Raw genomic sequence first — 27,171 nt, forward strand, 5'->3', positions numbered from 1 at the left:
TTACTACAGTCCACGCACATCCATATAAGTCGGTTCTCTGGTTGAGCACAAAGATAGGAAACTTAAACATGAAATCACAGTTTCGGGAGTAAAACGTCTCTACAGAAGGCTCTTGCTTCTGTGCAAGTTTAAACCCAGAACACACTCTATATTTTTATGTGTCAAAATAATGAATGCTGAGGAACTGAAATTTCACAGTTGCTAATTCTGGCCAAAACTCTGTGAAAACACATGCAGGAGCCCAAGGTTTTTAGCATGGGTATGTCAGTGTGCATGAACATGCTTTTCAGTAAACAGTAAACTGAACAAATGTGTTTGCCACTGTTTGCTTTAGGGCGACTGTATAGGTGCTACCAGCTACCAGCACTACTTCTGCTGTAAATACTGATATAAGAAAACAAAAACATACTATTCTGTGTGGGAACCTGCACGTTGCTGCCTGTGTGTCTGAGGACCATAATAAGGATTTGAATAAAGACATTGTCTTCAAAGCCTGAAAACCAAAATTTGGACTGAGTGCATGATTTACAGGTGGCTTAATGAGACACTGAAGTCCTCCGTGTCAAATCAAAATACAAAGTGGCATCAGTGATCAGCATGACATTACACCAATTCACTTAAGAACAATGCTCCTGTCCCTCACACAGCCGAACCAGCACGCAGCGAAAGAGCTGAATGCAGAGGACTTTCTTCCCCGGTCACTGCAACAATACAATCCTGTTAAATCATCCACACTCTCTTATAATAAATGCACAATAGGAGAAAAAAGCTTGGGTTTCTGCCACCGCATTACAAGAACTGCACGCAGCTATTAACATGACAAAAAACAACCCTGCGTTGTCCTATAACCAGCACTGACAATGTCTTGGTGTTGTCTCAGCTGTCACTGTACATAATTTTATTATATGATAATATAATCTGTTCCTGTGCTTTGATTATGACACAGGCTGATTAGTGACACCATTGATTGCTTCTGCTCCACAACCTGTCAGGACTAGCAAGCAGTCTGCCCAGCTAGTGTCAATAAAAAGCAGAAGCACTGCGAATGTGAACTGACAATCAGGACTCCATTGATCACAGCAGTGAACACGCTGGTTTGCCTTAAATATCAACACAGCAGTTGTTTTAATAAGCTGCTGGTTAATAGATGATGTATGGAAGGGGAAAATATCGGGAAGCGTAACGAGAGATAGAAGTCAGAGAAGACAAATGATGCCATCTGTATACAGTGTATCAGAGCCAATCAGCTTCACGACTCTTCGCTAAAATACGGCCAGAAATCTCACACTAAGTCATCAAGGAGGCTGGATAAGGATGGTCTGCACTGAATAACTAAAGCAAGATAGGAAAGAGTGAAACTAAACAGGGTTGCGATAAGGTGACTTATTTTATTACAGTGTCTTTAAGAAGAACAGCTATATATCAGCCTACCTGTCTGACTCATTCTCCCTCCACTCCTGTGTGTTTGTGTGTGTGTGTGTGTGTGTGTGTGTGTGTGTGTGTGTGTGTGTGTGTGTGTGTGCGTGCGTGCGTGCGTGCGTGCGTGCGTGCGTGTATGGGGTGGGGGTTGACATTTTGCATAATGGTGCAGCTTTGGAGTATTGAGTGAGTGCAAACATTATGCTGATAACATACACGCTGTTATAGATTAGAGTCACTTCCTTTAGCCTAATTATCCTGCTGCAGAAAGTGAGCACAACAGATTGAAAATAGCCACCTTGTGGTACATAATCACACAGAGGTCATGTGAACGAATTCACATACTGCTTAAGAATTCACATTTCTTCTAGACAATATTAATGTTTAAAATCTTAAGTGACAAAGGCTTTGATAAACGCAGCAATGTCAGTAATTAAGAAATTCTGTTTGCCTGCTTTCATGTAAACCGATGCTGTAGAGCCTTGTCACAGAAAGCATTCTGATTTGTCATGAGAGGGTAATTAATAAATTAATAGTGTCTTTTAAATGGACTTGTAAATCGCAGCATTGAAAGATTGCTTAAAAACTTTCAAAATTAACTAAGGCTATCAACAGTATATGAAAAAATATCTGGTATGACCTTATGTCCAAAATATGCCGTGTTAAAGATATATCAACTTAAGCTGAAATAGGGCCCGGTTGTACTTTTCTGTAGTACCAGTTTTAACCACAAGATGGTGAAGTGAATTAATGCAACATCCAGTGTGCCCTTTATTTGAAATCAAGAATTATTGTTCCTACATGCTAGGAAAAGCTACAAGCTACAGCTACTACTGGCTGCCTGAAGAGTTCGCAGAGGTCTTACAGACAAATGGATGGAGTGATCCCACTTCCATACATTTTACCTCATGGACCACCCGTCTCATTGTGACATTTTTTTTGTTTAAATTTTTATTATTCTGCAAAGTTGCGGGTTACTCTGACCAGAACCCTTCAGCAGGTAGAGGTTCATGTGGTGCTAAGTCAAGCCTGACGATAGCCAGTATAAATAAATGATTCTGTAGTAAACTCTGAGATGTATTTTTCTTTTTTGCCATAATTACAGAAAAATATATTTCCATCTTTCACCATCCATCCATCCATTTTCTTCTGCTTATCCAGGACCGGGTCGCAGGGGCAGCAGTCCAGGCAGAAAAGCCCAGACCTCCCTCTCTCCAGCCGCCTCCTCCAGCTTGTCCGGGGGAACACCAAGGCGTTCCCAGGCCAGCCGAGAGATATAATCTCTCCAGTGTGTCCTGGGTCTGCCCCGGGGCCTCCTCCCTCACTTTTAAAGGAAATCTAAATACTGTTTAGACATCTTTTCAGTATTGCTCCAGTTCTCAGGGTGCATTGGTTTCTTGTGTGTCCAAGGACTGATTTTCATAGCTTGCACTGCACTACAACAGTGCTGCTGATTTAGTCTAAATCATATTTATAGGTTTTTTTGTATTGCCTTGTCATCCTCTTGCATCGTATCTCACAGCTTTGTTCCATCTCTAACAAAGTTCTTCTGAATTGCAAAATTGATGTCATATAATATAAACTTGCTGAACTTTGATAAAGATAATGGTTTCATACTTTAGATAAACTAACCATTTAAGATATGTTAGTATACACAGAAATCTGCATGTAGTGTTAAGATAAAAACGTGGATTTTACTCTATGCTACTGTGGTGCCTGTGGATGTCAGGTTGTGTTTTTCTCTTGTTGACTCTGATGTGAAGAATTGTGTAACAATTCATGTAGCAAACACTATTTTAGCCATTTTCTCAAGTCATGGATTAAAGGATTTGACACCTCGCCCCCTGGTCTATGGCCCATTGTTTCAATGAAAGCCAGTGGCAAACTGTGTGAGTCACAGCGAGGGCATGCACCATATGGTGAAGCCTTGCTCCACGGCCGCTGATGATGCCATCAAAGCCCATTGTTTATGCTTTGTTCAAGCTTCAAAGGGAATACTGGTCAGCTTGGAAAACCATACAGTCAAACACTGCGGTTCGCAAAAGGACTCTGAGAGGCAGGTATTCAACTCTCTGTAGCTTAACTAACCCTGCAAAAACATGTGGGCACGAACAAACCAGCAGCTGGCACAGTGACCATGCAGAGTTGAGCTGAAAGATTTTACTTGTGGTGGGTGTGCATAATGATTCAAATGAAGATGCTTCCAAAGCATCAGATGGTGATTATCAGATGAGAAACCTCCATTTTCTTCTCAGTGACAAGGGAAGAAGACTATTAGTACAAATGGATTTTTGAAAAGCACTCAAGTTTCCTGCAAAACAGCACCTGTAGAGTACTACACAGTAAGTATTCTTGGTTGTTTTTCATTTACTTTTTTATTTACTGCTAAACTTCCTCTCCTCAACACAGCAGGCCAGTTAATCTTTGGATTCTTCTACATACATAAGAATTCAGAGAGTGGCTTCATTTTAAGACCTTTGCTTTCTAGGACTGATCCTATCCAGCCAGTGTCCGCTCTCTTGGCCAAAATGCCCGGTTGATATCAGAGATGAGAGATAAATGGTCAGACTGCTTCAAGCTGACAGAACAACAGTAACTCAAGTATCCAGTTGTAACAACTGAGAAAAAAAAAGAAAAGCAGCTTTCAATCCACAACATGTCAACCTTTAAAGCAGAAGGGCTACAGCAGCAGAAAGCCACACTCCTGTAAGAACAGTTCACAGAGAAAAATGTTGCCTGGTCTTATGAGTGGCAGTCTCCAACAGAACGACACTTTTCTAGGCTTTAACTCAAGATTTTTACAAAGCTTTTTCAACCTTTGTATAAATCCTGTGGTTTCAGTTATAGTTTTTTTCACACACTGTCTGCATCGATGTGTAATCAAACCCCAGCAGTATGGTTCTTGTTTTAAAGCAAATAATGTACAAATCTGAAATACCTTTAATACAGTGTTTAAAAAAACGTTGACAACCTAAAGAGCCATAGTAACAAGCCTAGCCCTTTTGAATAAAGGACCCACAAGCTAAGGTTCCCACTCAAATCTACCAAACATCCAGGTTGGCTGTATGCACTTTATGAATATCCACTGGTTATCCTGGCATTTCTAGCAAAGTCGTTGAGTATTGTGGCAAAAATAATCTGAGTTCCATCATTTAGACATGACAGCCTCTTTGGTGGATCATTGTGTCCCTTCTCTTGGGTCTACCAAGGACTAGGCTGCTGGTGCTCCGACTCCAGTTCAGTGGCTGTTCTGCAGAGAACATATATGTCCCATACTGTATGTGTTATACTGAGTGAACTGGCTAAAAGGAAACAAACTCTTATGTCTACAACTTCTGCTCCCTGAAAGAGAGGGATGACTGTGATGGTGTGTATATGTCTAGGCAGGACCACAAATACATCATTAGAGGTCATCTGTCGTAAAGGCTTGAATAGAGGTGTCTTCAGGCAGGATACACGGGGTGTGATATCCCCCATCCCATATGTTTTGTATATCAAATTCAGAGAACAGAAGTTATAGACATGACACTTTTTTTCATTGCCTCTTTGTCTGGGAAAAAAGAGACAAAAAATTGTCCAAGCCCTCCATACCTATCTGTTAGAGGAGTGATGACTAATCGCGGTGTGTTTCCCAGGTATTCGTAGGAGTAGAGAAACTGGGCATCACAGATGTTAGTAAGACAATGCTTCTCCTTTTCATCCCAACGGTGTCTCAGCTGTGACAGCCACACAAAGGCCTGAGAATTCTCCACCTAAAAAAAACAGTGAGATACAATCCAAAATAATATATGCTTTGTCACCTTCTAATTATGATAATGACATACTTGCTGGAATATCTTTAGTTCATTACTCACTGGTAACAGCATCACAAAAAATACAGCAGCTGCATAAGATTTTTTGAGCACTGGCTCTGGCAGACGTATCCCTCGTGACCCTCTCACCTTCTGAGTGATCATCTTGGCCACGACGTCTCTGGCATGGACATCGATGGTGCAGATAGTCATGACCTTCTGCCGATCACCCGGTGTAAGTTGGCCAATCAGCATTGAGATAAGAGTGTTGAGCTGGGAGACCTGTTTTTTGTAGTACTCCTTCATGGCGTTATCGTAGCCCTCCTCCAGACGTGCAAAAGCCATAGTGACGTCAGACGTCCACCAGATCTGTGTGCAGGTCAAAGCCACCTGAAAAGGGAGTCAGAGACATTGAAACCACTCTGATTCTCTCTGGTAGTTTACTTGTATTCACTTTGAGCTAAAACATCATCTAAATGTAAAACAAATCTAGGAATTGTGCCAACAAAGGCACACAAAACATATGGCCCTATATGTTTTTGCATAAAAACCCCCACCATTGGAAAGAGATGTAAAGGAATATTTGAACTGAAAAACAGATTTGTTTTGGCTGTTGTTCCTGACAAATGTGGAGAGTCATCTTTAAGGAACACTACATGGACTGAGCAGGTGTTGTTTTGTCTGGGTATTAATGGACTTGGCATTTAAAAATAATTCCAGTTGAAGCCTTCTAATACCTTTGCAACTGGAAAGGGTAAGGTTGGAGGGTATACAGAAATCAGGTATACAGATGAGCTAATAAAGATGAGCTTAGCTTCTGAGTGATGCAAGCCAAAAGAAAGCATTCTATCTATGCCCAACAAGGAGCATCTCCACTGGTTACAAAGAGAGTCTACAAGACAAACATCCTTGGGTTCTCCTAACCTATGACCTCAGTAAATACTTTTCTGATAAACTTATGGTCTCAAGCACTAGTTACTGTTAATGAAAGAGCATCATGTTCATTTTGTAATTCATGGTCCTCTTTAGTGTCAAAAGGGAGAATAAAGCTGTGTGTGATTTACTGTGTGACTGATAAGTTCGCACCATACAAATATACAGATATACAGGCATTACAAACTATCTCAGGCTATAAATACACTGTTGCATGGTTTATGTAACACCTGTTATACTTGTAAAATAAACAATTTCACTATAATGTATTTTTTGCAAAAAAGTCAGTTTTTCATTTATTTATTGGTTGAAGAACACCCGATGATGTAGTGCACAGCTGGTGTCACAAAAAAATACAGCTTTTTTTGTGCCAAACGACTTCAGGAGTAGCTTGTTGTACACATCCAAAACTATTCAGCAGCTAAACAGTTGCATCTAATTGTAATAGGGCACTTCACTTGTTTAGGACCTTCTAATCGTACTGAAAAGTAAGAAAATGAAAAACGTTTTCTGTCACTCTGAAGTTTGCAGTTTTCTGAAGTGAGCTTTCAAAAGTCTGTGAAAATGACAAAGGGCTTGTGTTGCAAACTTTGGGGATGAAGACTGAAAGAGCTAGAAGATCAAACAACTCAATAGCATCTAACAATAAATGCTAATGAGTATGTGGGAATTCTAGAAGAGGCTGTTTTCAAAAGGCAAGATTTCTATGTCTCTGCTGCTTTGCTGCTTTGATTTTGACCGTTCTGCTTTTATTGCTAACTTTAAGTTTTTAATTTAAAGCCTGCCCAAAAAATTAATTTGGATTACTAAAAGATTGACCTTCAGTCTTTGTCAGTTACTTCTGGAATAATTTAAGCTAAATATATTTTTATCCTTGCTTTCATAAACACTATTGATCATGGAATTGATTTTAACTTTGCTATAAAGGCCTAACTTTTTTTTTTTAATTGCTATTCTCTGTAGATTTGGTACCACCACCCAGTTTGAGGGGCAGTTAAGGTTGTTTATGAAGCATATTTGTGAACGCCCTCAAAGTCAGATGTGGAAACCCCGGGTTGGCCTCATCGAATTCATGTCTCAGTTCATAACCATCTTTGCGGACTGCTTAGCAACACTGCTGATGTTAGAGTAAGTGAAGCCAGATAACAGAATATCCCAGAAATGTGGAATTTGCTTCATATAACAGGACTCAATTGAAAATAACAAATAAAAGAAATTATCATGTGAACAATAATCAGACTAAGGCTGTGATGATGATATCTAGGATCGAAGATTACCAAAGTTATTGACAATAACTAATCAATGATGCATTCAATTAATATGATCATTTTTATGAGATTCATAAAAAATTAATCTACATTGCTGTAGTTTCAATTCATCTCTCTGCATATAACTGAGACCTATGACATAGATAAATGTCATAGGTGTCTAGGCATGTATGTGTATGAGTTACACACTTATAGCACTGCTGTGCATGTTGAACTTCCCAGCATTAGTATAATCAAAACAATGAGCAGATCATCCAACCCTAAATCAGACCAAGTGAAAAGAGGTAGGAAGTGACCACTCTAACTTCCATCTGTAGCCACACATGAATCAGTGATACCTGGTATGTAGCATTTTCAGGTAAGAATAAGTGGTCCATTATCACAGTCACACATTGGCTATGTAAAGGATTTTTAAGCTTGTGAAAGTAACTATGAGAGGCCCAGACAGGAATTTGGTACCAGTCCAAATAATAGATGTCAGCAGTTAAATCTGTGAAAACATATTTGTCCCCTTTTCAATTTCTGTTTTTTTTACTTGTATATTTCTCACTTACATGTTTCAGATCATCAAACAAATTTTACTTTTTAGAGAGATAACCAGATTAAATACATAACAAAACTACTAGTTTTTAAATTTCTCTAAGAACTGGGATGATGCAAGTAACCTAAAGTTTTCATTCCTAGCATTTCTTTTGATGTCTCACTATGAGAAATTGAGACTCTATAACCCATATACAGGTTCAGATTTGCTCTGAAGTGAGAAAAGGTGTTTTAATTATGTCTGTGTGGTAGCACAGGTGACTTAAGGGTGAGATGTTATGTCCGACGTGGTCACTGCAATCACTAGGCAATCAGGATTGGCAGAATGAGGATCCAGAGAATATTTATTCTCTGGGCTGAGAAGAAAAAAACAAACTTTCTGGAAGGTTTGCGTCCCATTACGATTGGTGTAAAACTAACACAGCATATTATAACAAGAACATCATACTACAATTCAAACATAGTGGAGGTAGTGTCACGGTCTGGGCCTGCTTTTCTGCTTCAGCGCTTGAACAACGTGGATGAGCAGCGTTATCCTTTGCAGGCGGTAGTGACGTCCCTTTTTCGGCTTCATCAGATTAGGGTTGTAGTGTGTAGGAATGGGGGTTGAGGGGTTATTTTCTCTTGCTTTGCTTGAGAGCACTTCCATGGCTTTGGGTTGGTTGTAAGTCCGAACTTAAATTCGATTGGGATGCTTTGGCATGATCTTAAAACAGGTCTTTCATGTCTGGAAACCTTCCAGTGAGGCTGAATTGAAACAATTCTGCAAAGAATAGTGGGGCATTCATCCACAGTGATCTGAGAGACTTGAAAAATTTGAAAGCTTGAGTTACAGAACACAGGAAGGGGGAAAATATTTTTCACAGCATCATACATCAAACCAAACCTATTTACCTGAGCTGAATAGTCAAACAGCCACTGCTCCCTAGGCTTTTCCTCATAGGCTATTACTGCCTCGGTCATCTCGTGGCGAACTGTGGAGCGCATGGTGTCGAGCACCCGGTTTAACCACATCTCCACCTTACAGAGAAAACACAAAAACAGGCAAATCCCTGAATACAAAAACCAAAAAAATATTGCAATGTGTGTCACATGAGCGCCGATGTACTCTCTTATCAGTGGACCCTAATGAGGCCATTAATAAGCATTAAAGTGGAAGTGGAGTCAGGCAAACACTACGGGATATAATGGAAAATGAATGAATTGATGAGCTTTAAATGCAAAACCTCCAGGGGCAAAACAGATTCTTTCTATATATATTTTTTTAAATGTGTGTGTGTCTGTGTGTGTGTGTGTGTGTGTGTGTGTGTGTGTGTGTGTATTTCCTATCATTACAGAGGACTGGTTCGAAAAATTGTCAATGTCAGCAGTAAGTCACAAAGATAAACACCATTAACGTCTTCAGCATTTGGATCCATCTAGAAATGGTGATATCCAAGGCTCTTTTTACCTGTCCACTGCAGTCACAGGACTGATTGAAAGGGACATACTCTTCCTCCTTGCTGTACATGCCTTGACCAATCTTCGAAGGATTCCCCTCTCCATCGGTTTCAAATCGCATCTTAGCCATGTTGTCAAACAGCTTGGACAGATGCTTCTGGACCTGAGCAAACGCACAGCTCGGGATCAATTTACACTCACGGTTTGAAACGTTACAGTGTTGCTTTTCAGGACCAGTGTTCTGCTACACCTCTGCTAGCTTCTGATGAAAGAGATTTTGATGCCGAGTTGTTTTTAACAGTTATTTATTTTTCTGAGGACAAAAAAAACCCAGTGCACTCATGATGGAGGTTGGAGTAACATACAAAACTATAAGCACCATTGCCCCTGTGTGGGCACTAAATGTACTACAAAATTCAGCAGCAGTGAGTCAAAAGCCTAATGACACGATGGAGCATAGTTTTAGAAAACTGTTAGTAAAGTAAATTGTAGAAAGAGCTGAAAACGTTAGTACTGTTTTTTTCTCATCTGTGTGAACAGACTGAAGCATTAAATTCACTGCCATCCCTTGGGCATAAATTTGTGAAGCCACCTGGTGTGGGTTGGTCCCATTAGACAGGATGTCCAGCAGATCAGCTGAAGAGATGAAGTAAAATCTGGGAAAGGCCAGACGCTTGGTGTCCAGGTATTCTGCCAGAGCCTTTTCACACAGAGAAAGCCTGTAGAAATAGCACAGCACATGCAGAGTCAGTATGTGTGTGTGTGTTTGTGTGAGACGTATGGGGAAGAAACAGAGAACCGCTGATCTTGGCTGAACTTTCACCTGCTCTGGATGTCCTCCAGTTTACGAAACAGGCCTGGTTTGTTGGTGGCCTCCACTACGTTGGGCGTCTCGTGCATAGCGTTTGCCAGCTCTTTGAAATCGGCATCAATCCCCTCAAAGCGCCTGGAGTCCTGCAGAGGATTTCATGAGGGAGCCCGGCAGGCGTTGATTCCCACAAGAAAGAGGGAGAATCAGAGGTTTAATAGCAAACATCTGGGCTTAAGCACAGCCTGAACATCACGGGAGCAATTAAAAAGTTGTGTAATCTCAGCTCTTAAACTAAGTAAGGCTAATTAATGGATTCTTAATTAACAGCTATTACAGTTATGCTGCCTAGGTTCATATGGCAACAACTGGGGCGCAGGTTGAGGCTTGCATGTATATAAGCTTGACACTGACGGATACCTGAAATATATAACTGTATGAACTGTGTGTGTGTGCGTGTGTGTGTGTGTGTGTGTGTGTGTGTGTGTGTGTATGTATGTGTTTGGTGTGTAACCTCAGGCAGCTGTGAGCGAATGTCCTCAGAGCCAAGGAAGATGCTTTCCAGGTGACTCCAAGTCCGCTGAACCACAAACCAGATGGAGATGACGGAGTCGACCACAGATAGCTTGCTTTGCCATGAAGATACTTCATCCAGGAAGTGTGCGATATACTTGGATGACATAAGGTTCTGCAGCTGGACCTGGTTGTCTTCCAGCGTCTCAATCAGCTCCTCATTTGCACGGAGCAGAGGGAGCTTGGTCCTGTGGTGGGGCTCATACTGGAATTGCATACCTGCAATAAAGTCCATCAGAACATCATAAGCAGGTAAAAAAAACAATTAAAATTCACTGTTAGAAGTTAAAAATTCATGTTTCTGTACCTGTCCATGTGGAGTTGAGCTCAGACAGGACTTTCTCCATCCCCATCTCTTTAACAGCCTTGTCTACGATCCCTCTCACCTCGTCTTCAAAGCAGTGCAGGTTGAGCTGCAGCAGATCAGCCAGAGTGGTCTCCTGCTCACAGACAGCCATGTCACTGCTTATGTCACAATACCCAGAACTCAAATCTGGTGATATTAAAGTCATAGTAACAGTGAATACTAGCTAGTTTCAGAGTAACATGGACATACATATTTATCAAAAGCAGACATCCATTTTTTTTATAATGAACAAGGGTTAACTGCACAAACTCTGTCACCTACAAGTAGACATGTATGTTACCTGTAAGCAAAGGTTACTTAGTTACTCACAGACTGTAATGTTGACCTCTTATCACCCACAGCCTTTTTTAGTCTCGCTGACCACTAAAAATCACTTTAGACCTATTTAAAGGACTGCATCTAACTCACAGCCACAGCTCATTTAGAATCACAAATTAAATTAACATGCTTTTGGATCGGACACTGGAGTACCCGAAGGAAACACTGGGAAACCACAGTGAGAACATGGAAACTCCACATAGAAAGGCCCCATTTAAGGTTTAAAACAGGAAGCTCCGTGCTGAGTGCCGAGCCTAGCCACTGTACAACAGAGCCACGGACCAGGAACTGAGCTGCCCGCAGTTCTTTTGTCAGCAGTACCTCAAGAATAGCTGCTAGAATTTTCTTTAAAAAAAGTGAAGAAAATGTTAGTTTTGCTTCGGTAGTATTCGTTGGCTTCTTGCTGCTCGTGCTGCTCATGGAGGATTATGTCATAGTTATGATAGGTTATTCTATCTAATATTGCAGGGTCTTTATCTTTCAATATAAAGGGTATTGAGGTGACTGTTGCTCTAAAATCATACTATACAATTAAATCTGGATTAATTTATTAAATAAGTAATAGTATGAAAAAACAAATGAGATGGCACATTTGGTCAGTTTTTAATATGTGACAGATGACACTGACAAATGTTTATGCAAAAAAAAAAAGTGTTTCATTTAAAAAAGTGCAGGGATAAAAGTGCAGGTGCAGTGGTGATGCTGCTGATGCTACTTTGTCAGAATAGATTAGCAGCTGTAGACCATCTCTGATGGTAGTCGAGCAAATCCCTGCTGTAGCCAGCTGAATGTGTATGAGAGAGGAATCTGTCAGAGCCTTACAAAGCTAGCGCTATATAAATCTATATATTAAAAAAAGATCAAAGCAGATCAGTTAGCCTCTGTGATACATTTTTGTACAGACTTAAAAGCTGTAAAAACCTATCATCTTAACTTCTGCAGCACAAACTACCCCAAAGAGGAGCTGAAAAATGAATTTGCTTATGTGTGTAAGAACCCCCTTTTGAACCTCCATTAAAATATTACCACATCTGCTTGGACCTGAATAAAAAAAATACTGCAGCTAGTGTGATAATAATGTTAAAATACTCTAAATGAAACTCCACAACATGTTGGGTTTTTTAAAAATTAGAATAAGCTGTAAACCTGGTCCATGGTGAAGCGGACTCCAGTAGCGGCCATTAACTGATGCCAATGTCTGGATCGTATGGCTGGATTCTGGAGCTCTGCCACAGCCCGGAGGGAGGTGAGGAGGTTCCTCACCCTGCTCTCCAACCCTGTGAAGGCCTCCCACGCTCTAACCTGCCACACACAAGGCCACATGTTTAGGACAGAGGAAAGCAGCTTTAAACAGCAGTTCAGGATTTATTCTGAATTGTACTTTTTTTACTTTGAGCAAGACATTGAAATCCTTAAATGCCTGATTTCACTCCATTCTTTATTGCTGCTTTATATTCCTGTGGGCCTAATGTACAAATTTACATTAACAGTATTATTATTTACTGTGTCCTTACAGTATTATGCTAAAGAAAACTCTATGGACATGGATACAACAGCACTGTAAGTATATATTCAATTGCTACGTACAACACATCTATATATTTCCTGTGGAGATCTTAAATTATCTGTAGGTGTGAATGTGAGGATGAATGTGTTGGCCAAGTTTATAATGTGTTACTGACTGATGATCGGTGCTAGAAGAACCGCAACTCCCGCTCTTTGTTAGCTGGGATAGGCTCCTGCCCCCCGCAACTGTTATTTGAATGACTGGTTAAGGAAAGAGATGAATGGATGAACACGGCATCTGCTGTGACATTACCACAGCCTGAGGATTTCTTACTACTGCATCTTCATATTAAAAGCACCCACCAATCCAAAGTCCACTTTCATTAGGAAATAGTTACAAGAAATACAATGCAAGACGACAGAATGTCTGAGGCAGTCAGAACAAGACAATGCTATTGACTGGACCTGATACCACAGGTTATACCCAGGGGTAAGCTACACCAAGTCTGTATGGTTTACACACATATCTGTAACTCAGTCACCTAATTCATCTCAAAGTTTCTCACTTCGATCCTCAACGTGTTGGTTGGCAGCTCTGAACACCACATCCAGAACACCTTGGATTTTGTTTTTGAAAAGTGAGAGTATGATGTTCAACTTGTGCTCCAGTCACTGAGGCAGTTTGTAAGAGATTACAGGATGACCCCAGCCTCAGCAACGGGATCACTCTCAGCACCGACCAATGTGTCTGCTATTGGATCTGTGTCGTCATTCCACATATTTCACATACAACGGTCAGTTTGATCCATTGTGGCCAACTTATACATGGAAGAACTGGAAAAGAGGGCTCTGTTATCCTACCCTGGAACACCACCAAGTCATTGGTTCAAGCATATGGATTACACCCGGTGAAAATCAAATCTCACGCTGGTTTGAGCAGGGAGTCAGAGCGATATGTTAGATGAAGAGCTGAACTTGTCAGTAAGGTCACCAAATGTTTCACTGCTGTTTGCAGCATCATGCTGTGTGAGGTGGAAAATTTGATCACAGTTGAGCACTGAAAAAATTCTGTTTATTAAATACAAGGCTTAAATTAGTATGTGAAGTATGCAAAGATTGTTTCCAATTCAGCATCAGTAAAATTCCCATATTGGATGTTTGAAAAAGAGATTTTGTGGATCATAAGTATTTTGACTTCACGTCTCTCCTCTCACCTCTTTATCCAAAATGCGAATCTCTTTGGAAAAACGTTTACATTCCAGTTCCATGTCCTCCACGTTGATCTCTCTCCAGGAAGTTGTCCTCCATGCTGTCATGGTGGATTCCACCATGGTGATCATGTCCCACAGCTCCTTCAAGAGAACCACCTCATGCCTTGAGAATGAAACAGAGCACAAAGTTGATTAATCTAACATGAAACAGCTCAGATACTGAATGCAAGAGAGCATCTATGTTAAATTAACGACTCTAAATTAGTTTTAAATGTATCAGTGTCTTGTGATGTTTGTTTATTTTTTTCTTATTCCATCGTTGGGCTTTACCTGCATTGTCGGAGCTGTCTGTACTCTGACACAGTGACCTCAAACAGGCTGGCAGACTCCACCAGAGAGGCCATAATTGCCTCCCGTTCCTGGATCTGCCGGTGGAATGCATCCAACATCTGGTAGGGGCTTTCACTTTCAAACCTGGACAAATGCATGAACGCACACAGGCACCCATCAAAACACACACACACAAACATTTGTACAAACTCAGTATAAATCACGCCGTGTTTAGGTAATGAAAGGCTCCAGTTTTCGCCAAACTCATCTTTTACCCTCTGCAGGATAACCAGAGGAGAGTCCCAGTGCTGTGACAGTTAACAATGACTTCCATGACATTAATGGGAAAATAATCACCAGGTTATTAAGAGACCAATTACACACATAAGTAATCTGACAATTATACATTATGACGAAGCATCTCCACCTATGAATTAATTATCATTATGTTAGGATTCAATTAGCCTTGTCGGATGTGAGAGCCTCGAGATAACGCTTCTCTATTATCTAGTCAGAAGGTTAGGAAGGTGACATTCTTAAACATTCAAAGGTCCTCCCTCAACTTCATCACCAAAGGAAAGTTAAACAGGAAATGTTCTGGAAAACTCTAATGAGATGGCACATTATACTTCAACATCCCCTTATTTAGCACTAGCAGAAGCAGACAATAGAGTAATAATTGGAAGAAATAAGCTCATCTGTCATCTTTGTGCCTTCAGTTACATTAGATTCTACATAAAATAAATAGTAGTGCACAACAGTATTTTAAGAGAATATCCACTTTTTTCTCATAAATAAATAAATCTGGGAAATTGTAACAACTCTGTAACTTGGGTTAATGCGTGAACACAAATCCTTTTCAGTATCTAACTAGCATTAGCTTGTTAGCAGGCCGCAATTAGCTGTTAAACTACCATTAGCTTGTCAGCTGACTCAACTAAGAGAACTCAGCTACTGTCATGACTGAGACATGATGAGTTTCACCCCTACCCAACAGCTATAGCTATGGCTATCAGCCCTGCCAAAAGGTCAGAACCGAAGGCCAACTCTAATTCTGCATTGCAAGGTCTGCAACTGAAGACTTCTGCTAATCACTGGCACATTTGCTGGCAAAGTGGCACTAAAACAGACACTCAAACACTCCCACAATACGCTCAGCAAGCCAAAGCAGAAAACCAGTTTGGCAAACATTCCTTTGCAGCAGCTGCCATAAGGAACCAGGAACATCAATCTCTGGTGTTAAGTTTTACAAGGGGGGCATCTCTGGTCCCAAGGAAGGCTCAAAAGGTCTATCATGAACACACATGCTCTATCATAGACAAACATGGTGTTTTTGGAGCTTTAGTCACCCAATGCAACTCCAGTAGTCAAACATTTTGTCCAAAGAACCAGAGATTACAAGTAACCCAGAGTGTTACATTGTCCTTTTAATGTAACTTTAATGTATCTTTAGCAATATAAATATGAACACATTGACAATAATGGCAGGATAATATGTAATAAATGTAATTGTAATATTAAAATTTCAGCAAAGTTGTTATGTATCTTTTGTTTGTTTTTTAACCAATAGAGGAGATTCACAGCCGCTGCAGCGAGACAACTGAACTGACCCCAGATCCAATGGGATTCTGGATACTTTATTTGAGCTTGACTGCATTCCTGTAATACTACCCTTGATCCTATAGGGGCTTGTGTTAAAAAACTCAAGCATGGCAAAGAAAATCTGAAAGGGATGAGGAACCCAGGTTTGAAAAAACAACACTGTAACTGCAGGATTGTGTACTACTTTTCTCTCTGTATTCCACCTCCAGAAAGATATCTATGTTCAGGAAAATTACAGCGTTGCTTGCATACAGAAAAATGTCCAAGCTCTAGCGTACATAAAATTGTAACACTTTGTTTGCTGCTAAAGCAAGCTACATCAGAATACAAATATAATTTCAACGTTTTTTGGTTTTGTTTTTTGTGAAATTGCTAAGCTCAATCTTTCTCTTTCAAGTAAGTTTTAAGCATGCGAAACACTTTGACATTTCTTCATGTGTGATTAGACACATTATTTCTAATCACCATGTTATACACAGCAGAGATTCTCTACCTGAAGAGCTTGCTTTTGCGAAAGTGCTCCCTGAATGTGTGTTGCTCAACATCAAAAGCAGCACACTTTCGACGAAGACCGGACACCTCGACAGCCTGCAGTGGTGCCACCTGCTGCTTGACCAACACTGCCTGCTTTTTCACATTGTCCCACTTGTCTGGCAGCTCCTGCAGACAGACAGACAGATGCAGAGATAGATACAGAGAGGGGGAGAAAAGCGAGGAGGGCAGGATTGACAGATGATGGATTGCCAGGAGGAAGTGCATGAAACAGAGATTTAAAAAAGCAAAGAAAAAGGAAGAAAAATTGCTCTGTCTCAGTTGGAAGAAACAGACTAAACAATCTGGGCTTGAAAATAATAGGAGATGACTGAACATCGCTCCTTACCTCTAACTGTTTGTAAACCACATCGGGCAGCTCCTGCTCATACTCCTTCAGAAGAGCGATGGTTTGCTGCAGAGGCTCAAACATGGTGTCTGTAGTATTTTGTCTTTCCTTAACAGCCAGTAGGTTACCCATGACCTCCACCAGGCCATCGTAATCACCCTCCTCCACCTGCTGGCTCAACCCAGCCTGAACCACTGTGATAAACTTCTCCAAGTCTAACAGACTGGAGACAGGACAGGGGAACAGGATTTTAATGAGCCACCAGTTTCAAACATCAGCATTTCTATTTTAATTTACACTAATATCTATCTTATCTTGAGCCATAAGCTAGTAAAACAAGTCCTGTAATATTAGCCTGTCTACCTGGATTGGACACAGTTGCATTTTATCATATTTATTGAAAATGCTCATTTGGGAGCACGGTGGCGCTGTTGTTTGCACTGTTGCCTCACAGCAAGAAGGTCCTGGGTTCGACTTCACCACATGGGGCCTAGTTTTGAGGAGTTTTCATGTTCTCCTTGTGTTTGTGTGGGTTCTCTCCGGGTACTCCAGCTTCCACCCACAGTCCAGACATACAGTTAGTGGCACTGGCTATCTGTCTCTCTGTGTTAGCCATGTGAAACACTAGTCACCTGTGCAGGGTGTACCCTGCCTCTCACCCTACGGTAGCTGGGATAGTCTCCAGGCTTCCCCTGATAAGGATAAGTGGAAGAGAATGGATGGAAGCTAAAATTGTAACTTTTTTTCGTTGTTTGGGTGCCATACCTGTTGGTAACAAGGTCAACGAGGTGCTGTTTGAACATGTAGCTCCACTTTTTGATTATGTTGAGCAAAGCACTCTTCATGCTACGGCCATCCACCCTCATCCACCTGTGGAACACATGCACCGGCTCCAGAGCCTGCACCTCTTCATATATCTTCTCATAACTACAGGACAAAGACAAACCGATGGCAGTTTAGCAAAAACAAGCTATTACGTTTATGCTCAACTGAAAACAAAACCTTAATCCAAATTTTAGATGAATTGCTTTAAGATATGACTTAAAAATGTCCTCAGATGAAAATTCAACATACACCACTTTCCTCTTGAGTAATGCCTACCTGTTAACCTGCTCTCTAAAGCTTCCCAGACTTGGTGGACTCTCAGAGACACTATTGTCAGGATAAATCTCCATCTCCTGGTTGGTGAGAATCTGGCCGTACAAAAGGAACTGACGCATGAACTCCTTCCTGTCTTCCACATACAGGTAGCTGTAACGCTCCAGAGAGTTGCGAAACTCGCAGCACGTTGCCATGGCCGCCTGGATCCGCTCCATGATGAGATTACGCATGTCTGCCAGGTCAGCCATGTCCTCCATGTCAGCCTGAGTGAAAAATGTCCAGATTAAATCTTAATGTGACCAGCTACATGTGTTGGAGTTGCATGAAACTAGTTGTACCTGGTAGTTTGGAAAGGGGCTATGCTGGGCGAGGCGTGGCACCAGTGAAGAAATTCCAAACACATCATTGATGAGGCCTTCCACCAGCTCAAACAAACTTTCTCTAGTCCCAACCTCCAGAGAGGGAGTGAACACCATGTCAGGAACCCTCAGATCCAGCTGAGCCTCAAACAGGGGGGCAATGACAGCTCTTTGGTCTGAAGTGAAAGGAAATGCAACAGACATTTTATGATTTGAATAAGTGTTAAGATGCTACTTGTGAGCACAGTTTTATAGCTCTACCTGGTGCAGAACACTGCCACTTGAGATGTTATTATAAAAGCTCCGTGTTGATCCATTTATTGGCTCCTTGTAAGGTTTTTACAGATACATTTAACACTTCCCCTGTTTGGAATTATTCCAAAACATATCACACACTTCATGACTCTGTATGTGGTCGTGCCTCCTAGCAGATTGGGCTCTCGTGGATTTTTCAGGCTGTTTTTTTCTTGCCGTTTGAGTTAAGAGCTAAAGCACTTCTAGATGGATGCAAACTGCATTTCGTTGCCCTGTACCTGTGCATGTGCAATGACAATAAAGTTGAATTCTATTCTATTCTATTCTAATAAATACTCAACCTTTGAAAATCAGAGTTGGCCCAATCTTTTAAATCAAATAATATAAAATTAACATTATCCTTTATATGAATACTTTTACATTTTTGTGGCCTCTAATTTTATAATCCAGTTGGATGTTTTTAAGGATGTTTTTACTTTTTCATTTGAATTGCTTTTGATTTATTGTTTGTGTTTTGCACTTTGTATGTTTGTGTTTCAGTTTATTATGGAATTATAAAAGAGACTGCACTGTGAACATTACCTACCATATAAAACTTCCTCCAAGGTTTAAATGTGACTTCTGTTCTTTGGTCAAATAAAAAACTGAAACCTAAATGAGAATTAACCTAACCGGCTTATTCCTTATTACTATTTATTCAAGCTTAGGTTTAAAATAAGTTTACTGTATATTAATGGAAGAACCGAACACTTGACCATCACAGTATAACACATCCATGAATGCTTATGCAAGAAGGATTGGTGTGTCTCCCAGCACAGTCTCAACAGTGTGGAGAAGATCTCAGAACATGGGCATCAACCTAGCAGCAGTGCCAGCATGTGCTTCCTTGTGCAAGGATGAACAGGAGGCGCACTGGCAGAGCCTTGCAAAACTTATAACGGGCTCCTCATTTGCACGTTTCAGACCAAAGTGTCAGAAACTGAGTCCATGATGTTGGCATGAGGGCTCAACATCCCAACGTGTGACCTGGTATTCACCAGATAACAGGAGTACTGAACTCTTCACAGATGATGTTGCGCGCCACATAACATTTGCCACAACCTCTATACACATCTGTCACGTGTACTTTGTGTACAACTATTCCTTAAGTCTACTGGTTCTAAGCAGTAAACCTATATAATCATTCAAAATGTTTCGACATTCAAAGAGCTTTGATATTTTGAAATATGCCTGCCAGCCTTTTTTGCTACTTATCCATGTCCAGGTCACAAGGGTAGCAGTCTAAGCACAGACTCTATTACGCAGCTCTATTCAGAGTCCTTCATGCTATCGCTAAGGGCCACCGGCTTCGAGGAAGCTCATTTCTGATGCTTGTGTCCGTGACCTCATTCTTTCAGTAGTAACTACTCAGAACTGATTCCAGTTTCAAGACTGGATCCAGAATGAAATGTTTAGATGTATTTAGTGTTGTGTGGTATTTTTCAGATTATAAGTCTCAGAAATCCAGAACAATAATAATACAATAACTCGTTCAAATGTTGTTGTTAAGCAACATTTGGCGGTTACATGGACATACTCAATAAACACATGCACTGCCTTTTTAGACTAAGGACATTCAACATATATTATAATATCAGTTTAGTTTTGTGGTTTAGCTTTTTTCTAAAGTTCAGTTTATTTGTAATTAATTACAATATAATGAAAACAGAAAATCAGAATCAACAACTACCATTCGCTCCTGATACATGTTGATGTTCATATTTAAGTGAATGAGATTTGACACTGGGTTCTTATTAGCGTTCTAATTCAGTGCTTAATTTTAAAAGGACCTAATCAAGTTGAAAGGACTGAGCCTCCTCAACTGCCCCCTCATCACTGATATTTCCATGTGAATTTGTCACTATAAGCTTTTCATTTGATCAGCTTATGATGTAAAATTTGGGATTAGCGCTGCTTTAAAACTCTCGCTCTGCTTTTCCTTTTATTTTAATGGACACTTGTGGTTCTTACATTAAACAAGACACTGCATTAAGGAAAGAACAGCTAAATTCCAGAGCTTTTAGATGCTGGACCTACTGTTATCGTAGCTACCCCTGGGTCACATCATTTATTAAAGAGTTTAAGAGTTTTTGAAGCCAAACAAGGAGAGGGAAAGGAAAAGACGAAGAAGCGGAACAAGGAGTAGAAGGTTTGGTCACAGTAGCATTCTGGCAGCAATCCATCACATATTGAACCACATCCCAGTCCATCTAAACTGGCTGACAAAACTCATGCCAGCTAACAAGTCCAGAATTATTTTATGTCCACAGCCAATAGAGGCGGACACCCAATTGACATCAAAAACCCCGAGGACGTGTTGCTAAGAAGCTGTCCAATTCAGTGCTGGCTGAAGGGTGCTGTTGGATCAGAGTACTGAGAAGCGCTGCATTTTTTTCATATTAATTTCAGGATTGCCAGCAACATTCTGGCTTTGAGACAGCAAGTAGTAACACCATCAACATGACTGAGGCACAACAAACAGTAAATAAGTACTTATTTTATGTTTTCTTCCTTATTTAGAGTATTATTTGTTCATGAAAATCATACCAGTGTTATCGAGGAAAAACCTGAGAGAGCACTCAATGCTGTTGAAGAAGCCATCTATGATCGTGTCATCAATGTACTCCACATAGGCCTTCCACTCCTCAGAGGACGGCTCAGCCTTTAACAGCGCCCGATTGCACTAAGAGACATAACAGAGTGTGACACTCATAATGAATCACCATCTTTACTGCATTTGAAAAGTCCTGCAGAAATGAAGTTCAAATCCGAAATTGCTGACTCCATTATAACTGCTTAAAATGATGAAATGTGAGTGAAACTTAAAGCCCATCTGACATTTCACATAACAATGAGCAAAGCACCTTAACTAGGAAGTGGATTTTTTCCCCGGAAGACCGAATCAGACTGTAAAATCTGTCGAGCCTCTCAGTCCTGTCCTCCAAACTGAGCAGAGCGTCTTTTTTCCCCTCCTTCCTGTCAAATATGGGGGTGGACCAGGACCTCATGCAGCTCAGAATCTCCTCTACGTTGTCTTTGGCCCTCTGGAGCCGACTTTCCAGGTCACACACCAGGTCTCGCGCCTCCTGGATATACTCCCAAACACCTGAAAGAGGTTAAAAGGTCAAATAGGTTAAAAAAAATGTTTCAATATCATTCTTTGATGTTTTGAAATAAATTTCAAAACATCAAAAAATTTGCTGATTCCAGGATGTAGAGACACAACACAGGGATATGCAAAAATCTGGGATTTTTTTCTATTTTTAAGATATTTTTAACCATGAGCTACTACATGAGATACTCACATAAGAATTAATACCAACAAAATTAGCAGTGGTTTAGAGAGTCGTCTGCAACAGTAACAGACCGGCACACAGCCCTTACAAGCACATGAGAATTTTGAGATTTCACTAAAGCTCCAGTTTCAACAGCTTTTCAGCATTAAACTGGTTGGTGCTGTTTAATTAGCAGCAATTACCTGACAGCTGCATGAACCACATTTACATTATCATTAAGGTAGCAGTAATAATAAGCAGTGGGCTTCTCTACTTACATTGCTTCCTCCACAGCCCACATCTAGATATGCAGCAGAAAACTGATGGACAGGTGGATGGATGGATAAATCAAGCCTAAAGTTGAGGCTGTATTAAAATATCTGCACTAAGGCACAGGTATAATCAGCATATGATTTTCCCTGCTGATTGACAGGGAGCTCCCAGCTGTGGGTGTCTTAAAAAGGTTTGACAGAATCTAAGCTCCAAACCACACTATCATATTTTGCCAATATTTAACAAAATACACATTCAGTGTCTGTAAAAGTCTGTAAATATACTGAAAATGAAAACTGAAGTTCAAAGGTTGTATGATTTTTATGATCCTTTCATATAAATGTGGTTCATCCTTTGGTTGAACACAGATACAAAAGGTTTTCTTACAAACATGACTTTGTCCAGCTAAAACAATACAGAGTTTGATATAAAGAAAAACTTACCGATGCCCCCCAAAGAGATTTTAGCGAGCTCCACAAGAGAAAGTCTTCTTTCTAATGTCATAATGAGACTATTTTCTAATATTAACTATTTTTTTAAACTTGGAATTTCCTTACTAAAGTGCAAAATACATCTTGTTTATTCAAACTTCTGTCATAACTGTCTCATTGTCTTTACTGTATGCAGTGATCAGGCTTAGTACAACTACTCCTAATACTGCTCTGAGCCAAAGAAAATGTACAAGGATACAGAAGGAATTGTGGGCCACCACAGACAGTTACGGGTCCATATATTACCTGCTTTCACTAAAGTCTAATCTAAGAAGTACTGCACACAGCTGTCCATACTCAGCTCACGACTGAATCTCATGACTTACTACACCACACCGTTGTGATTGCATTTTGTGATTTTGTGATTGTATACAGTTCTTCGATACCTTTTTCATCTAACAATCAGCCCCAAATGTATTCTGTGGCTTGATACAACAAGCCCTAGCGTGCAGTCGGAGTCATAAATAACTAACTTCAAGACACAAGAATAAGGAGTCGTGCAACAGATGACATGGTCTAAACAGCTACATGAATAGAGACAAGACAGTGAGTTCTGTAAAATACTTACACCATCCCACCTGCCAAGTACCTTAAAAACTAAGGAACTGGTGCTGCTGTAAAGGCAATTTGTGCTCACAACAATTACAGTTAAATGTAAATATTTTTCTCTTCGCAGTGGGTTAACTTAATTGAAAAACAAATCTCACTGCATGAGGTTTGAAAGTATCCTTCCTTTATTTTCAGATCCTAAGGCCTTTGATAAGTACTGTATGTATACTCATTTTCTTTTTTAATTGATTTTTGTAGTTGCACTTCTGAATTAAGTATTACCTGAATGAAACTAGAGGCTCATTTTTAAGCTGACTTCTGCATTTAAAATAAACACTAATAAGGGTAACTAAATAACTTCAGCATTTCGTAGTTTTCTCTTTGTGGCTCTGTGGTTGCAAGAACATTTTAATGAGATTTTTAAAAACTGCACAACCTCTGCATGGCACAAAAGTGCATTTGACCTGTAAATAAATGCAGAAAAAGGCTTAACTTTTAACAAAAGTAGCCCTTCCTGCTTTTCAGGACATACAGTGTAAGGTTATATATCATCACATTCTTTAACTGTACGTCCCAAAGAATATGATTAAAAAAAGGTGCTGCTGTAAAATAATGAATTCACTTCGTGTCACCAACCATTTAATGACTGTCTTTCTTATCAGAGTTTGACCTGTTAGGTCTGCTATAATTAAGCAAGTCTGACAAATCTGTATGATTAATTTATCTTATTCAGTTTATATACATGTATTCAGGGAGCTAAAAGGAAGCCATTCGCTTAGACAGAGGAAATCTCATGTGCACGCTCTGTGCCCTCAAAATGCAGAAGCCAAAAGAAGCTCATGAAAGTTTCATAAGAACGAACAGGGAGTCACATTTATAGTATCCTGGTTGTCAAAAATACTGCTATATTTCCTGAGAACTTACTGGCTTTTACCAGAATTATCAGTCAGAGAGAAACAATCACTTTTGAACTTTTAAAGAAAATATCCTTAGAGGAGCTTATTCTGTACATATGGATTTTTAAGAAGTTGTACTCAGTCATTTTAATAAGGCGGGGTTTGTTTTCTGTAAAATACAATTAAATACCAACAGGACAGTTAGAACACATACATGCAATGCTCCAGTAGAGTAGAAAAGCACAATTTAAGGACAGTCCATTTTCCATTTATTTAAACTGGACTCTTTACTCTTTGCTGATGGTGTCTTTTTGAGCATCTATCTCAGATTATCAGACTAATATTACAGATGTGTGTAATACAAACCATTCAAGAGGCTTATGGTTCAGTTTTGGTGGTAATAATAATAATTCTGTTATTTAGCACTAAATGTGTCCTTCTTTTAGACTTCTATGGGCCAAACAGAGAATAAATCCTATTGTTGTCAGACTTGGGACAGTCACTTTATCACTTTTCAAAATGTATTCACACAGATACATTTGTCATTGAATAATCCTGCCTGGGTCAACCACACAGATGAAAAATGTAAGTCTCATGGTGTAAACATGAGTTTCGGGACCTATGCACACACACACACACACACACACACACACACACACACACAGATATTAACATAAGGCAGATAAGTGAATGTAGTGTATGGTCTGCAGAGGAACGGTGACTTTGTCCCCAAACACCTTCGAGTGCATTGGCTCGTACCATCAACAGTCCTCTCATTTGTGCTACATTCCTCAGGGAATCCCGAAGTCGAAGAAACTATCAACGAGCCTGCCTGCTCTGAGTCAGTCAAAGCTAATCAATGATTAAAAACCTCTCCTATTCTTATTTCATGCGCTTTTCAAAAAGCAAAGCCTCTCTGTTCACGTTGCGTGTCAGAGCACACGGCTCTGCTCTGGAAATGACACAGAGGGCCATGACGGGAGGAATGAGGAAATCATGTTTATCTCATCATCTGTCAATATTCATAGAAATGATAACTGCCTGATCACTCTGCATTGCTGTTTGTAATCATGCATCTACTGTAATACAGCAAACATTGAGTCAGGGTCATATTTTTAGGACACAAAATATTTCTGTTATTTTTGCTGTTTAATATATTCAGTTTGCAGTCCTGTGACTTACAGTCAGGACTTTCAGCTTTGGTTCACGGGGTTAAAAAACATTCATCGCTGCTATTTTAATATATTTAATTGGAAAATTCAATTTCATGAGTGTGTGTGTGTGTATGTGTGTGTGTGTGTGTGTGTTCATAAAATTAGCAGGTAGAAAGCATAGAGATGATTCAGAGCGATTCAAGCGAAACTCTTTTGCTGCAAAAGTAAAGCAATTTCATTGTCATCGGTCTGAGCTGTGGGCAAATCAAGAGCACAGATACATAAAATGCCTGGCTATGCACAGAGGCACTAATGATTAGCCAGATATACTAAACATATAGCTCTTTACAAGACAAAATACCTGCCTCCCCTATGTTCCCTGTGTCTCCATGTCTGTGTCAGGTACTTTAGGTTTACCTGTTTTATTTCTTATTTATTTATATATTTCTTATTCATTATTATTATTATTTTGGTAGTGTCCTGTCTCTTGTGTTTTGTATTTAGTTTTCCTTTTAAATTTTTTTAAAAAGCTCTGAGCACAAGATCCACAGAGTGGACCATCACCTCACTACCTGGATCCTGGACTACCTCACCGACCGACCACAGTATGTGAGGACTCAGGGCTGTGTGTCGGACAGGGTCGTCTGCAGTACGGGGGCCCCACAGGGAACGGTTCTGGCTCCGTTCCTCTTCACCATCTACACTGCAGACTTCTCCCACAATTCCACCCAGTGCTTCCTGCAGAAGTTCTCTGATGACTCTGCAATAGTCGGCCTCATCACTGATGGGGACGACAAGGAGTACAGAGGACTGACCCAAGACTTTGTGGACTGGTGCCAGCAGAACTACCTCCAGATCAACACTAATAAAACCAAGGAGCTGGTGGTAGACTTCCGCAGGCACAAACAATCTCCACTGCAACCACTGAACATCCAGGGTATGGACATTGAGGCTGTAGACAGCTACAGGTACCTTGGTGTTCATCTGAACAACAAACTGGACTGGACTCATAATTCAGACTACAGGAAAGGACAGAGCAGGCTGTACCTGCTGTGGAGACTCAGGTCTTTTGGAGTGAAGGGCCCACTCCTGAAGACCTTCTATGACTCTGTGGTGGCCTCAGCCATCTTCTATGGTGTGGTCTGCTGGGGCGGCAACATCTCTGCCGGGGATAGGAAGAGACTGAACAGGCTGATCAGAAGCCAGCTCTGTTCTAGGATGCCCCCTGGACCCAGTGGAGGTGGTGAGTGACAGGAGGATGGCGGCTAAGCTGTCATCCCTGTTGGACAACATCTCCCACCCCATGCAGGAGACTCTGACAGCACTGAGCAGCTCCTTCAGTGGCTGCAGCAGCGCCCACGGTGTGGGATGGAGAGATTTCGCAGGTCTTTCCTCCCCGGTGCTGTCAGACTCCACAACAAAGACTTTTGCGGCTGTTCAAACACACACACAAACCCACACATGTGCAATAAGACTAAGTGCACTACTCCTTTCTGACAAAGTTGTATTTTTACTCAGTTGTATATAGGATTTCTATTCTATTTTTATCCTATTGTATATTTTATTCTATTTTATTCTACTGTATATAGTATTTTATTTTATTCTATTCTATTCTGTACAGTTGTGTACAGTATATTATTCGTATTGTATTCTAATCTTTGCTATATAACTTTTACACGTGGGACTGTGGGACTAATAAAGGTGATTTTATCTTATCTTTTTTTTTTTCTTCTTCTTTTTGCCTGTCCCGTTTGGCTCTTTTGCATCAGAATTGTTGTCTAAAGGCAAAGAAA

At 40.4% G+C, this 27,171-nt stretch overlaps 1 protein-coding gene across 1 annotated transcript in view; it reads right to left on the bottom strand.

The window, feature by feature from the left end:
• Nucleotides 1–27,171, bottom strand: part of dnah9 (dynein, axonemal, heavy chain 9) — a 180,366-nt gene that overhangs the window by 133,943 nt on the left and 19,252 nt on the right. Inside the window, exons 15-32 of the mRNA XM_085283675.1 lie at nt 21,605–21,846; nt 21,288–21,423; nt 18,426–18,622; nt 18,088–18,350; nt 17,752–17,913; nt 16,987–17,209; nt 16,600–16,766; nt 14,505–14,648; nt 14,178–14,337; nt 12,604–12,759; nt 11,080–11,212; nt 10,714–10,991; nt 10,215–10,345; nt 9,984–10,110; nt 9,402–9,554; nt 8,846–8,971; nt 5,361–5,600; nt 5,011–5,171 (exon numbers count right to left, since the gene is read on the bottom strand). Coding sequence (XP_085139801.1) covers nt 5,011–5,171; nt 5,361–5,600; nt 8,846–8,971; nt 9,402–9,554; nt 9,984–10,110; nt 10,215–10,345; nt 10,714–10,991; nt 11,080–11,212; nt 12,604–12,759; nt 14,178–14,337; nt 14,505–14,648; nt 16,600–16,766; nt 16,987–17,209; nt 17,752–17,913; nt 18,088–18,350; nt 18,426–18,622; nt 21,288–21,423; nt 21,605–21,846 — 3,199 coding nt within the window. The remainder of the gene's footprint in view (nt 1–5,010; nt 5,172–5,360; nt 5,601–8,845; nt 8,972–9,401; nt 9,555–9,983; nt 10,111–10,214; nt 10,346–10,713; nt 10,992–11,079; nt 11,213–12,603; nt 12,760–14,177; nt 14,338–14,504; nt 14,649–16,599; nt 16,767–16,986; nt 17,210–17,751; nt 17,914–18,087; nt 18,351–18,425; nt 18,623–21,287; nt 21,424–21,604; nt 21,847–27,171) is intronic.

This window comes from Mchenga conophoros, linkage group LG8 (genome assembly GCF_057382185.1).
Source record: "Mchenga conophoros isolate Kocher_MC1m ecotype Shallow Benthic linkage group LG8, M_conophoros_male_GT1.1, whole genome shotgun sequence".
NCBI lineage: Eukaryota > Metazoa > Chordata > Actinopteri > Cichliformes > Cichlidae > Mchenga > Mchenga conophoros.